At 45.9% G+C, this 9,743-nt stretch overlaps 1 protein-coding gene across 1 annotated transcript; it reads left to right on the forward strand.

The window, feature by feature from the left end:
• The first annotated feature begins 257 nt into the window (after positions 1-257).
• On the forward strand, positions 258-9,262 carry sfrp1a (secreted frizzled-related protein 1a). The gene is made up of 3 exons (XM_028996343.1): positions 258-973; positions 3,599-3,679; positions 8,043-9,262. Exons 1-3 carry the CDS (start codon positions 469-471, stop codon positions 8,363-8,365), a joined length of 909 nt encoding a protein of 302 aa, XP_028852176.1. The 5' UTR covers positions 258-468; the 3' UTR covers positions 8,366-9,262.
• The last annotated feature ends 481 nt before the right edge of the window (positions 9,263-9,743 follow it).

Raw genomic sequence — 9,743 nt, forward strand, 5'->3', positions numbered from 1 at the left:
AGTTTGCATTGTTATCTAAAACGGACTGTTTGGCTTTATTTTTTCTACATAATTTGCAGATAAATGGCATGCAAATGCATGCTAATGTGATTGTTTTCGCACAGCTAATCTCTCTCTCGCTCTCTCTATATATATATATATATATATAGAGAGAGAGAGCGAGAGAGAGAGAGATTCATTCCGGCTACTGTTGTCTTCTATCGTTCGGTTTTTCAAACTCGCGTAATAATGAAGTAAACTCTCCGGCAGCGCGACCAGAAAGTGGGGGTGCAGAGTTGAACCGGGCATCGGGGGGTCCCCGCCGCCAAACCTCGAACCCGCCTTTGATTGGCACGTCCGTGCCAAACGGTCCAGGCGGCTTCCCATTGGTCGGCCGCGGCTCCGCACGCCGCGCTCGTCCCGAGCGCTGCGCGCATTTCAGGCGACGCTTCCCCCCCCCGGCGCACCGGAGCTCCGCTTCTACCGACAATGAGGTCCTTCTGGAGCCACGCCGCCGTGGCGCTGGCCGTGGCGCTCGCGTCCGCCGCCCGGGCGTCCGAGTACGAGTACACGAGCTGGAAGTCGGACGCCTACAACGGCGGCCGCATCTACGACAAGCCCCCGCAGTGCGTGGACATCCCCGAGGACCTGCGCCTCTGCCACGACGTGGGCTACGCCACCATGCTGCTGCCCAACCTGCTGGAGCACGAGAGCATGACCGAGGTGAAGCAGCAGGCGGGCAGCTGGGTGCCGCTGGTGCACAAGAACTGCCACGCCAGCACCCAGGTCTTCCTGTGCTCGCTGTTCGCCCCGGTGTGCATGGACCGGCCGGTCTACCCGTGCCGGTGGCTGTGCGAGGGCGTGCGGGACGGCTGCAGCCCCATCATGGAGGCGTTCGGCTTCCCGTGGCCCGAGATGCTCGCCTGCGAGAAGTTCCCCACGGGCGACGTGTGCATCAGCGCGCCCAACACCACGGAGGCCACCGGGCCGGCAGGTGAGGGACGGTCGGCGTCTTTATGTCGTTTTACATTCCCAGCGTTTATCCAGAGCGACTTGCAACCAGTAGTTGCAGGGACAGTCCCCCCCTGGAGACACTCAGGGGCGACCACCCATTTGATCATTTGTATCCTTATTTTATCATTAATCTCATTATTCATTTACATTTACAGCATTTATCAGACGCCCTTATCCAGAGAGACTTACAATCAGTAGTTACAGGGACAGTCCCCCCCCCTGGAGACACTCAGGGTGGTAGTACGTGGGGTTTGATCCTGGGGCGACCACCCATTTGATCATTTGTATCCTTATTTTATCATTAATCTCATTATTCATTTACATTTACAGCATTTATCAGACGCCCTTATCCAGAGAGACTTACAATCAGTAGTTACAGGGGACAGTCCCCCTGGAGCAATTTAGGGTTAAGTGTCTTGCTCAGGGACACAATGGTAGTAAGTGGGATTCGAACCTGGGTCTTCTGGTTCATAGGCGAGTGTGTTACCCACTAGGCTACTACTATTCATTCAGTCTTTATTAAAAGTCGGAATATTAAACGCATGTCCTTTACTTTAAAGTCTGTGAAGTGGATTTTATAGGCCGCTGTGCACACGCAGGGGCAACGCGACACTAGCAGTCGCACCTCCTGCTTTCTGCGAGAAGCGACACTTGGACGTCCTTTAAAAAGCCAGCGGGATGTTATTTCAGGGGACAAAGTCTGTTTGCATGCTCGGAGTCACATGCTAATGAATCCACCTTTTGGACAACGTCCTATCCCTTCACGGCACACTTTTTCTCCGCTCCACCCCCTCCTTTTTGTGTTTTAATGTGATTTTCATTTTCACTTCGGCCTTTGGATTTATGGCCCTACAGGAACGGCGGTGAGGTTGAGGTTGAAGTTTATTGTCATGTGTACAAAGTACAGCGTACAGAGCACAACCAAATTCTTACTTGAAAACCTCTCCCACGTGGACAGGACATAGAACATGATACATAGAAGACATGAAGACAAAGTGCAGCAGCAATAAATAATAAGTCCAGAGAGGTGAATATATATAAGTTGCATAAGAAAGTGATTGTGCATGTGCGGCACTATAGTCTGTAATCGAATCACTGGACTCGGTCGACCTCAACCCATCGATTAAAACGAAATAAAAGACTTGAAAACAGTAATAAATCGGCACCTGCGTCCGCCGGTGAATCGCATTTCAATCGGCTGTTAAAGAGCCGGAACCTTTTCCTCAAATCCGTTAGTGTCACGACGCACTGGCTGCGAGGGGGACACCGCCGTGAAAAGTAAAACGCACGACCTTGCTGTCCACGTCGCTTCATACAAATGACTCTAAAAGCTTCAGATTTTAAATCTGTATATTTCTGGATAAAATATGTGTGAGTGTGTGCATCTGTAAATCACGCTCACGACGCTCATTAAAAAGGGATCTGCGCGAGGAACGTCCCCTCCCATGTCCTCCGTGCCAGCGGAGCGTTCCTTCCCTGGAAGGACGTCTCCTCGGCTGTCGGCGGGGAAGTACGGGCGGCGGCGCTCATAAATTCGGCGGGAATTTCCATCTCCAGGCGCGTGAGGAACGGGGCCGTGGACAAAGGTCCACAAAAGGGGTAAAATGCTCACGTTCCCAGTTCCAAATGCCCCCGGAGAACGTGTCCGGTGTTGCCGTGACGACACTGGGCAGAAATAGTGGGGTTTTCTTTTGTAATTATTACAATGTAATTATTGCCTTGTAATTCTTAGTAAATATTATTGTCGTGACACGTGGCACCGCTCGTGATGGCCCGTTTCTGCTCCGCTGTGCGTCTTTTCGTGGGGGACAAGTTCGGCGTACCCCTCGCCGCGCCGCGTTCGTGATCGGAGCCGGTCGAAAGGGGCCCTGCTCAGGAGCCCGCGGGTTCTGGGCCGGCGAGGATGAATGTTTTTATAAAACGTCCCCCTTGTCGAATTCCCTCGCCGGCACCTGTTGTCGCCGGCTCTTTTCACATGGGTGCAACTTTGACGGGGATTTGCCAAATACTTGTAATTGATCTAGAGCGGACTACAAAGAAAAGGCGTCTCCCGGCGCAGGGGACTCAGAAGTCCTCGGTTTCTGCTCGCTTGCTAGCACCATGTCGAGACAACCTGTAAAACAAAAGCGGCGTTTTAAGTAGGAGCTATAAGTGTCAATTAGACCGGTTTTACAGACTCTATTTAATCCTCCGGTATCCATGGCTACAGGGACGTCCCCCCACTAATAATGGCCAGAGCTGGACTGGACAAAGCGCTGCTCGGAATCCGTGAGAGTCACGTGTACGACTCGGGTTTTAGGCGGGTAAAATTATTTTACAGGGGGTGGTAGTGGCCTAGCGAGTAACCCACTCGCCTGTGAACCAGAAGACCCGGGTTCAAACCCCACTTACTGCCATCGTGTCCCTGAGCAAGACACTTAACCCTGAGTGTCTCCAGGGGGGGGGACTGTCCCTGTAACTACTGATTGTAAGTCGCTCTGGATAAGGACGTCTGGTAAATGCTGTAAATGTATTATTCTTCCCCGATGAGTGCGCATAGTGTGCAAACGTCCCTTGGCAACATTTACCTGACCCGTGCATCGTTTTGTTCTCTCTCCTCCAACAGGACTGTCTCCTGTCTGCCCCCCCTGTGACAACGAGCTGAAAACCGATGCCATTTTGGAGCACATGTGCGCCAGCGAGTTCGGTAAGCCACCACTACAATGGCGATTAAAAAATGAATACGCGCACCACGCCTAAATCATGTAAAAACATCGTCGCCTCGGCCCGCCCCCCACCGTGCTGAACCGCTCATGTCCTTTTCTGTGCATTTTTTTGCAGTCACTACGAATTACTTGTAGATGGGGGGGGGGGGGACTGTGTTTCCTCAGAGCGGACATGTTTTTAAGCTTTTATGGCTTCGCGGAATAAACGCGCCCCTGCCAAGTTTTGTTTTGATTTAGATCATGCCTTGGTGGTCCCCTCCGTCACTCCGTAAGACCTTTCACAGAAGCCACTAATTCCCCCCTGTACATAAACAGCCTGCTGGGGGGGGCAGTTCTCCCGTGCTCCCCACCCGCGGCTACGGGCTCCGCACGTTATTTCATTCGGCTTTAATTATTGGAAGAAGCGACCACGCGCCAGAGAAGGGGGAAAAGACGGGGACGCGTCGATGCACTAACCAGACGGGGGTGGCTGTTTGAATAGAAGTGGAGTTCGTGGAACAGCAGCTGGAGAATTTTATCAGACGCCCTTATCCAGAGCGACTTACAATCAGTAGTTACAGGGACAGTCCCCCCCTGGAGACACTCAGGGTTAAGTGTCTTGCTCAGGGACACAATGGTAGTCAGTGGGATTTGAACCTGGGTCTTCTGGTTCATAGGCGAGTGTGTTACTGCCTTTACAAATCGATAAATAAATCACCCGCGCTGCTTAGCTAATGAATTGGAGTGATTCAAAGCAGCACTAAAATCTTTATTTGGCACTTACTCGAAGCTGTAAATGGGGGGCGTTTGTCCTTCTGTCTCGCCCGACTGGAAGTGATAAGGGCCCTGGGGTTTGACCCCCGTTCAGGACCGTCAGAGTCCCGCTGACCGGTAAAATATGGATACACACAAATCGGCAGCATTTCTTCTTAAGTGTATCATTTGCACCCTCCATACTTGTGTGAGTGTGAAGACGCTTTGCTCGGGCGCAGTGCAAACATTCCAGCGTGGCGGCACGTTCAGGGGTCTCTTCATCCTAAATCAAGACAGATGTTGTTTTTGCTCTTTGTGGTAATATCTCCCAACGCTTGTTATCCGAGCCTAGCTGAGCACGGTTACCGACGATGACGGTTAAACGAGAGCGTTATTGTGCCCATTAGCCCCCAATCACAGCGGGAGGACCCGCGAACAAAAGGGGTTCTGCGGCGGGGACATCCATCCCACTCAATTCTTTTCTTTCGCATTTGATTTGGAAGCATGTCAGATAATGGAAACACGGGGTCTGGTTTGCAGGACCACGCCCACACAACGTTGGCAGAGTTGTAGAACTTCAGTCGAGACTTGACTAGGAAGTCGACGGCGCCAGCGGAAATTTTTTTTTTTTTTTTTCCGTTGCCTTTGTCTTTCCAGCTTTTCTTTACATGGCTGGGTGAGACGTTGGTGAGGTTCTCCTGCTGTGTGGAGGAGCCCTGGATTTCGTTTTTTAAGGCTGTGCTTCCAACTGATTTGGGCAGAACAGTAACGTGTTTTTGGTGTTTCTTGGACTAGATTCACAAGGTGTTTCCTGAGCCCTCTTCCTCAGAGCTTTTCAGTTACTCCTGGTTCTGTGTTCCATGTAGGGAACTAGTCTTATTTCTCTAATGTAAAAGCGTGTAAATACCTTTTAGCTGCAAACTGACCATTTGCGTTAGTATTTTTTATATTTTATCTTTCTTTGTTGTGGATGCAGGTTTTTGCCACCCATCAGTGTGGTAATAATTTATTTATTTTTTCCGTGTAATGATTAAGAGACATCTCGAATACCAGAAGAGATAACCAAACCTTCCTGGGGTGTTTGATCTTTAATGATGAGAATGCGAGTTAACAGACTGAGTCGCCACAGCCTGAGCTGTTGAGAGGTTTACAGCTCCTCCATTAAAGGGTACTCTGCTCCTACCATGATTTACGCCCACACTTTTAGTTTATTATGGTTCTCGGCAACCAACTTTGTAGTCCCTCAATTGAATGCCTGCATACACGTCTTTTTTTTCCCCCTTGTTGGCCAACTTTCTTGGAGTCAATGACGCATGGCCAATTTTTGAGCAGTAACCACATGTGCGGCCCTGTTCCCGGTCGTGTCCCTGAGCGCCTGTGCTCGCCCAGGCAGACGGAGGCAATGTTTGTGAATGGCTTCAGTGCACCCTCTCCTGCTGGGTTTACGGCACGGCCCCCGAATTGCCCGAAAGCCTGCGGCCCATTCAGCGACTGTTGAGGAAGCAGGGTCACAGGTCAGGGACAAAGGTTTAAATGCTGAATGACCGCTGACCGCTGCCTGTACAGCGTTACACACTGAGCGGCCAGACTGACCCCGGTTACATTTCAATTTAAGAAAAAAGACGTTTGACCCGGCGTGCCTGTATTTTCTGGTTAATAATGTACTTCTTGTGAAAGGAGGCTTAAGTGCTGATAGGGCACGTGTAGGGAATTATTACGAGTTTAGCGATTCACAGAATTACTGACTAAACATGATATCGCAGTGTCACCCTCCTATACAGCAGAAGATATTTCTAGATTTACTTATTATAGAATGTGTGGAATAAAGCAATATTAATTGATATTAGTAGTGTGGTGAATGTGTCTGAATACTTATATTGAATTTTAATACCAGATGAAGGTCTTTCACATAATTATTAAAATTAAGTCTACATTTTGCAATGAATTGTTTGTGATTAATCATGATTAATTCCTAAGACTAAAGTTTGTTTAGTGCATGATTAAAGCGATAACAGTTACCCCATAGATCTGGACAGTTAATGAAGAGGAAAATGTTAGAGCAAATTACTTAATATTTTTAATGTTTAATTTTAAATATTTATAGATTAATATGATAATTTTGACTGCCCTATAGTTTTATATGCGTTTGTGGATCTTATTATTCCACTAATGGACATTTAGCATCTACTCAGTAGTTTCTACTGTACAAATATGTTCTGCAGCATTTTCACTGAAGCCAGACTGTTAATTACACTCACGACACTCTGACAGCAGAGATTATGCAGCCAAGTGGCACAAAGTGCAAAGAAAGTTCACAGCCACTGGGGTTTTATCCCGATAAAGTATTATCCAGGTGGCCCAGGCCCTCAATTTTATGGTTTGCCTGTTATGAAAATTGACCATTCTGAATCCATTTAAGACTAATCCTCCTCACCGAGTCGATTCAGGGTCTGGATTTTAATCCCTACCATGTGCACTGTTAATACTCGGAAAAGCCCAGTGTATTTTTTTTAAAGCATGTTAATTATTGCAAAAGGCTGTGAGAAATGGGGTTTTATCTGGAACTAATTTTGTATTTGTTAACTCCTAATTCAGACAACAACTCTTTGCATGTGGTTTTTTCCTTTTTTGTGTGCCAATAAGAACATTACCTTTCTTTAAGATGCATGTGGGATGTCTTGGCTTTGCTTTGTCCAATTCGCTGCCAGGCCATGAAAACTGATCCGCTTTTTAGTGGACAATTTGGTGTAAGCATCAGTACATAAGTGGATGTTTCAAGACGCAAATGAGACGAAATGTATGTTTAGCCCTTGTGATGCTTTACCACAGTTACAATTGCCCTCAGGGACAGAATAGAAGTAGCAGTGGTAAATGTTTCTTCGACTGTTGACCTCTCACAGGTCTGAAAAGAGGCGAAGGAAGCCGGAGCCCTTGACAGGATGTGGGATGCAGACTAGAGTATTTACAGTCATGAAGACCGCCATTCATCCAGGTTTAGGATGAGACCACCGTGGAGTCGACTTGTGTACATACAGAGCAGGGCCAGGGGAGAAAGGAGATTAAGAAGTTAAATGGAGTTTAGTGAAAGATCAGACAGATTAAGGCGAATTTTAGGAGGGGGAGTTGAGATTAGAGAGAAAGAGAGATGAAAGTCAAAGTTCTGAGTGCTTGGGTCAGATGATGTTGATGAGGGGTGATATTAAGGAGCTAGACAGTTAGGCATTTTCACTCAGATGAGAGACTTCCAAACACCGAAGATCCACCCTAATTGTCAAAAACTATTAATAAGTGTTGCTCTATTAAGAACTACATGTATTTACATATGCTTTAGACAACACAGAGTAAAGTTTAGTAGTCATTAAACCAGATCTTCAATTCCACTGTCTTCATGTAAAGAAACGTTTTTGAAGGCCAATGTCTCTCCTCTCTGATTTGAAAGTCATACATTTTGCCTTCAGCCTTTGAGCGTACACCAACTGATTCTCACCATGAAGGAATGTATATTGTGTGGCTCAGAAGGAACAGTGCCAAAATCAGACAATATCTTAATGAACCGGTCTGTTTCTCATTGATCTGTCCACTAACAATCTGTTTTCTCTTTGCGCTCCTTAGCCATCAAGACAAAAATTAAAGAGGTCAAGAAGGAGCAGACGGATCGCAAGGTGATTCTCCAGAAGAGGAGGAAGCCTCTAAAGCAGGGTAGCCTGAAGAAGAAGGACCTGAAGAAGCTGGTGCTCTACCTGAAGAATGGCGCGGACTGCCCGTGTCAGCAGCTAGACAATTTGGCAAACACTTATCTGATCATGGGCCGCAAGGTGGACAAGCAGTATCTCCTGACCGGCATCCACAAGTGGGACAAGTCCAGCAAAGAGTTAAAAAAGGCCATGAAGAAGCTCAAGAGCCACAAGTGCCCGGCTTTTGATAACGTTTTTTAAATAATCCCATTTTTCTTCATGCGTCTCAATATACACACGAACTTGCACAGCCAAGCAACCCAAACTTGCTTATATTTTTTGATGTTTATATAAATATATATATTTCTATGTGTATTTAGACTTGCTCTTGTAGTGAGTTCCCCCTTGTGCTTATTTTGGGGGTTGGCTGCAGAAAATTTTAAGTGACACAAAAGACTTAAAAAAAAAACAGCAGCAAACCACCTTAATGCCAAAATAATAGGTCACTTATGTATATATCCATATAAATGTCCTGAATGTACTTTGTAAAATGATCACAAATCTTTGTTTGATTTTCTGTCATAGGATGTAGATGAACTGACAAAGCTTTAGCTTTAAAAGCCAACACGGGGGTCATGGCGGGGTGAATTTTACAAACTTCACAATTCCCAAGCTCTTTTTTTTCTATAACACTGCAGCTTGTCCATTATATAAAAAGCTGTGAAATGGTTCAAATGTAAAAGTGCATTATGTTCCTGTTTTTCAGAATGACCCTTCTTTACATGAACACTGAATTGTTTTAATAACTTCGATTGTGTTTTCAGTAATAAACAAACAGGCAGTGATCATGCATTTTATATCTGCATGGCGAATGCGTGTAGGAATCAGTAGTGTCTTGCACACAGTGTGATTTCAGTGCCTTTGGTTGGTGTTACTCTAAGGGGTTCAGAGATGCAGGACTGTTCCAGCCGGCACCGACTTGCTTCAGCAACGGCTAAAATTGCTGTTTCTCTTTCTCAAACTCAGTAACGCAATCATTTAAAATAGTCCCGGGATTTTATTTTCCTTTATTAAAGTTAGATGATTTGCTGAGTTTTGATCCTAACTGAGAGAATGTCTTGTCTTGACCCTTTGATTAATAAAATGTGATTAAAAGGATGTGTTGTGATGCTCAAAAACCTCACCGAAAGCAGAGATATTTTTTTTAAATTAAAATGATAAAAAGAAGCAGATGCCAGGAAAGTATTAGTGTCATATCCAGATAATAAAAAGAAAGGAGGTCATAATGGAGTGACATTTTCTTTTATCACAAACTTGAATGTCATGTTACATTGCTCAGAACTTGTACTGCAAAAAAATGCTCTTTTTCTATTGATTCTGTTAATCAATATTTTGTTTTTGGATTTTTTTTTTTGCTGTATGGAAGACAGATTCAGAAGTTTACTTTGAACTAGAAAAATGTTTAGTGCTGTAAACATTTCATATTATTAATCTCAATTTGTCTATAGTCCTAAAATGAGTACATGTACGTTTTTTGGCGGGAAAAAAACACTAATGGTTTTTGGCTGGCCGTCAGTTATAATTTAGTTTATGTGTGTGTGTGTGTGTGTGTGTGTGTGTGTGTGTGTGTGTATATATA

Source organism: Denticeps clupeoides, chromosome 11, assembly GCF_900700375.1.
Source record: "Denticeps clupeoides chromosome 11, fDenClu1.1, whole genome shotgun sequence".
Lineage (NCBI taxonomy): Eukaryota > Metazoa > Chordata > Actinopteri > Clupeiformes > Denticipitidae > Denticeps > Denticeps clupeoides.

Coding starts and splice junctions, on each gene's coding strand:
- sfrp1a (XM_028996343.1), top strand. CDS start 469: ATGAGGTCCTTCTGGAGCCACGCCGCCGTGGCGCTGGCCGTGGCGCTC. Junction 974..3,598: donor GGAGGCCACCGGGCCGGCAG/GTGAGGGACGGT, acceptor CTCCTCCAACAG/GACTGTCTCCTGTCTGCCCC. Junction 3,680..8,042: donor CATGTGCGCCAGCGAGTTCG/GTAAGCCACCAC, acceptor TGCGCTCCTTAG/CCATCAAGACAAAAATTAAA.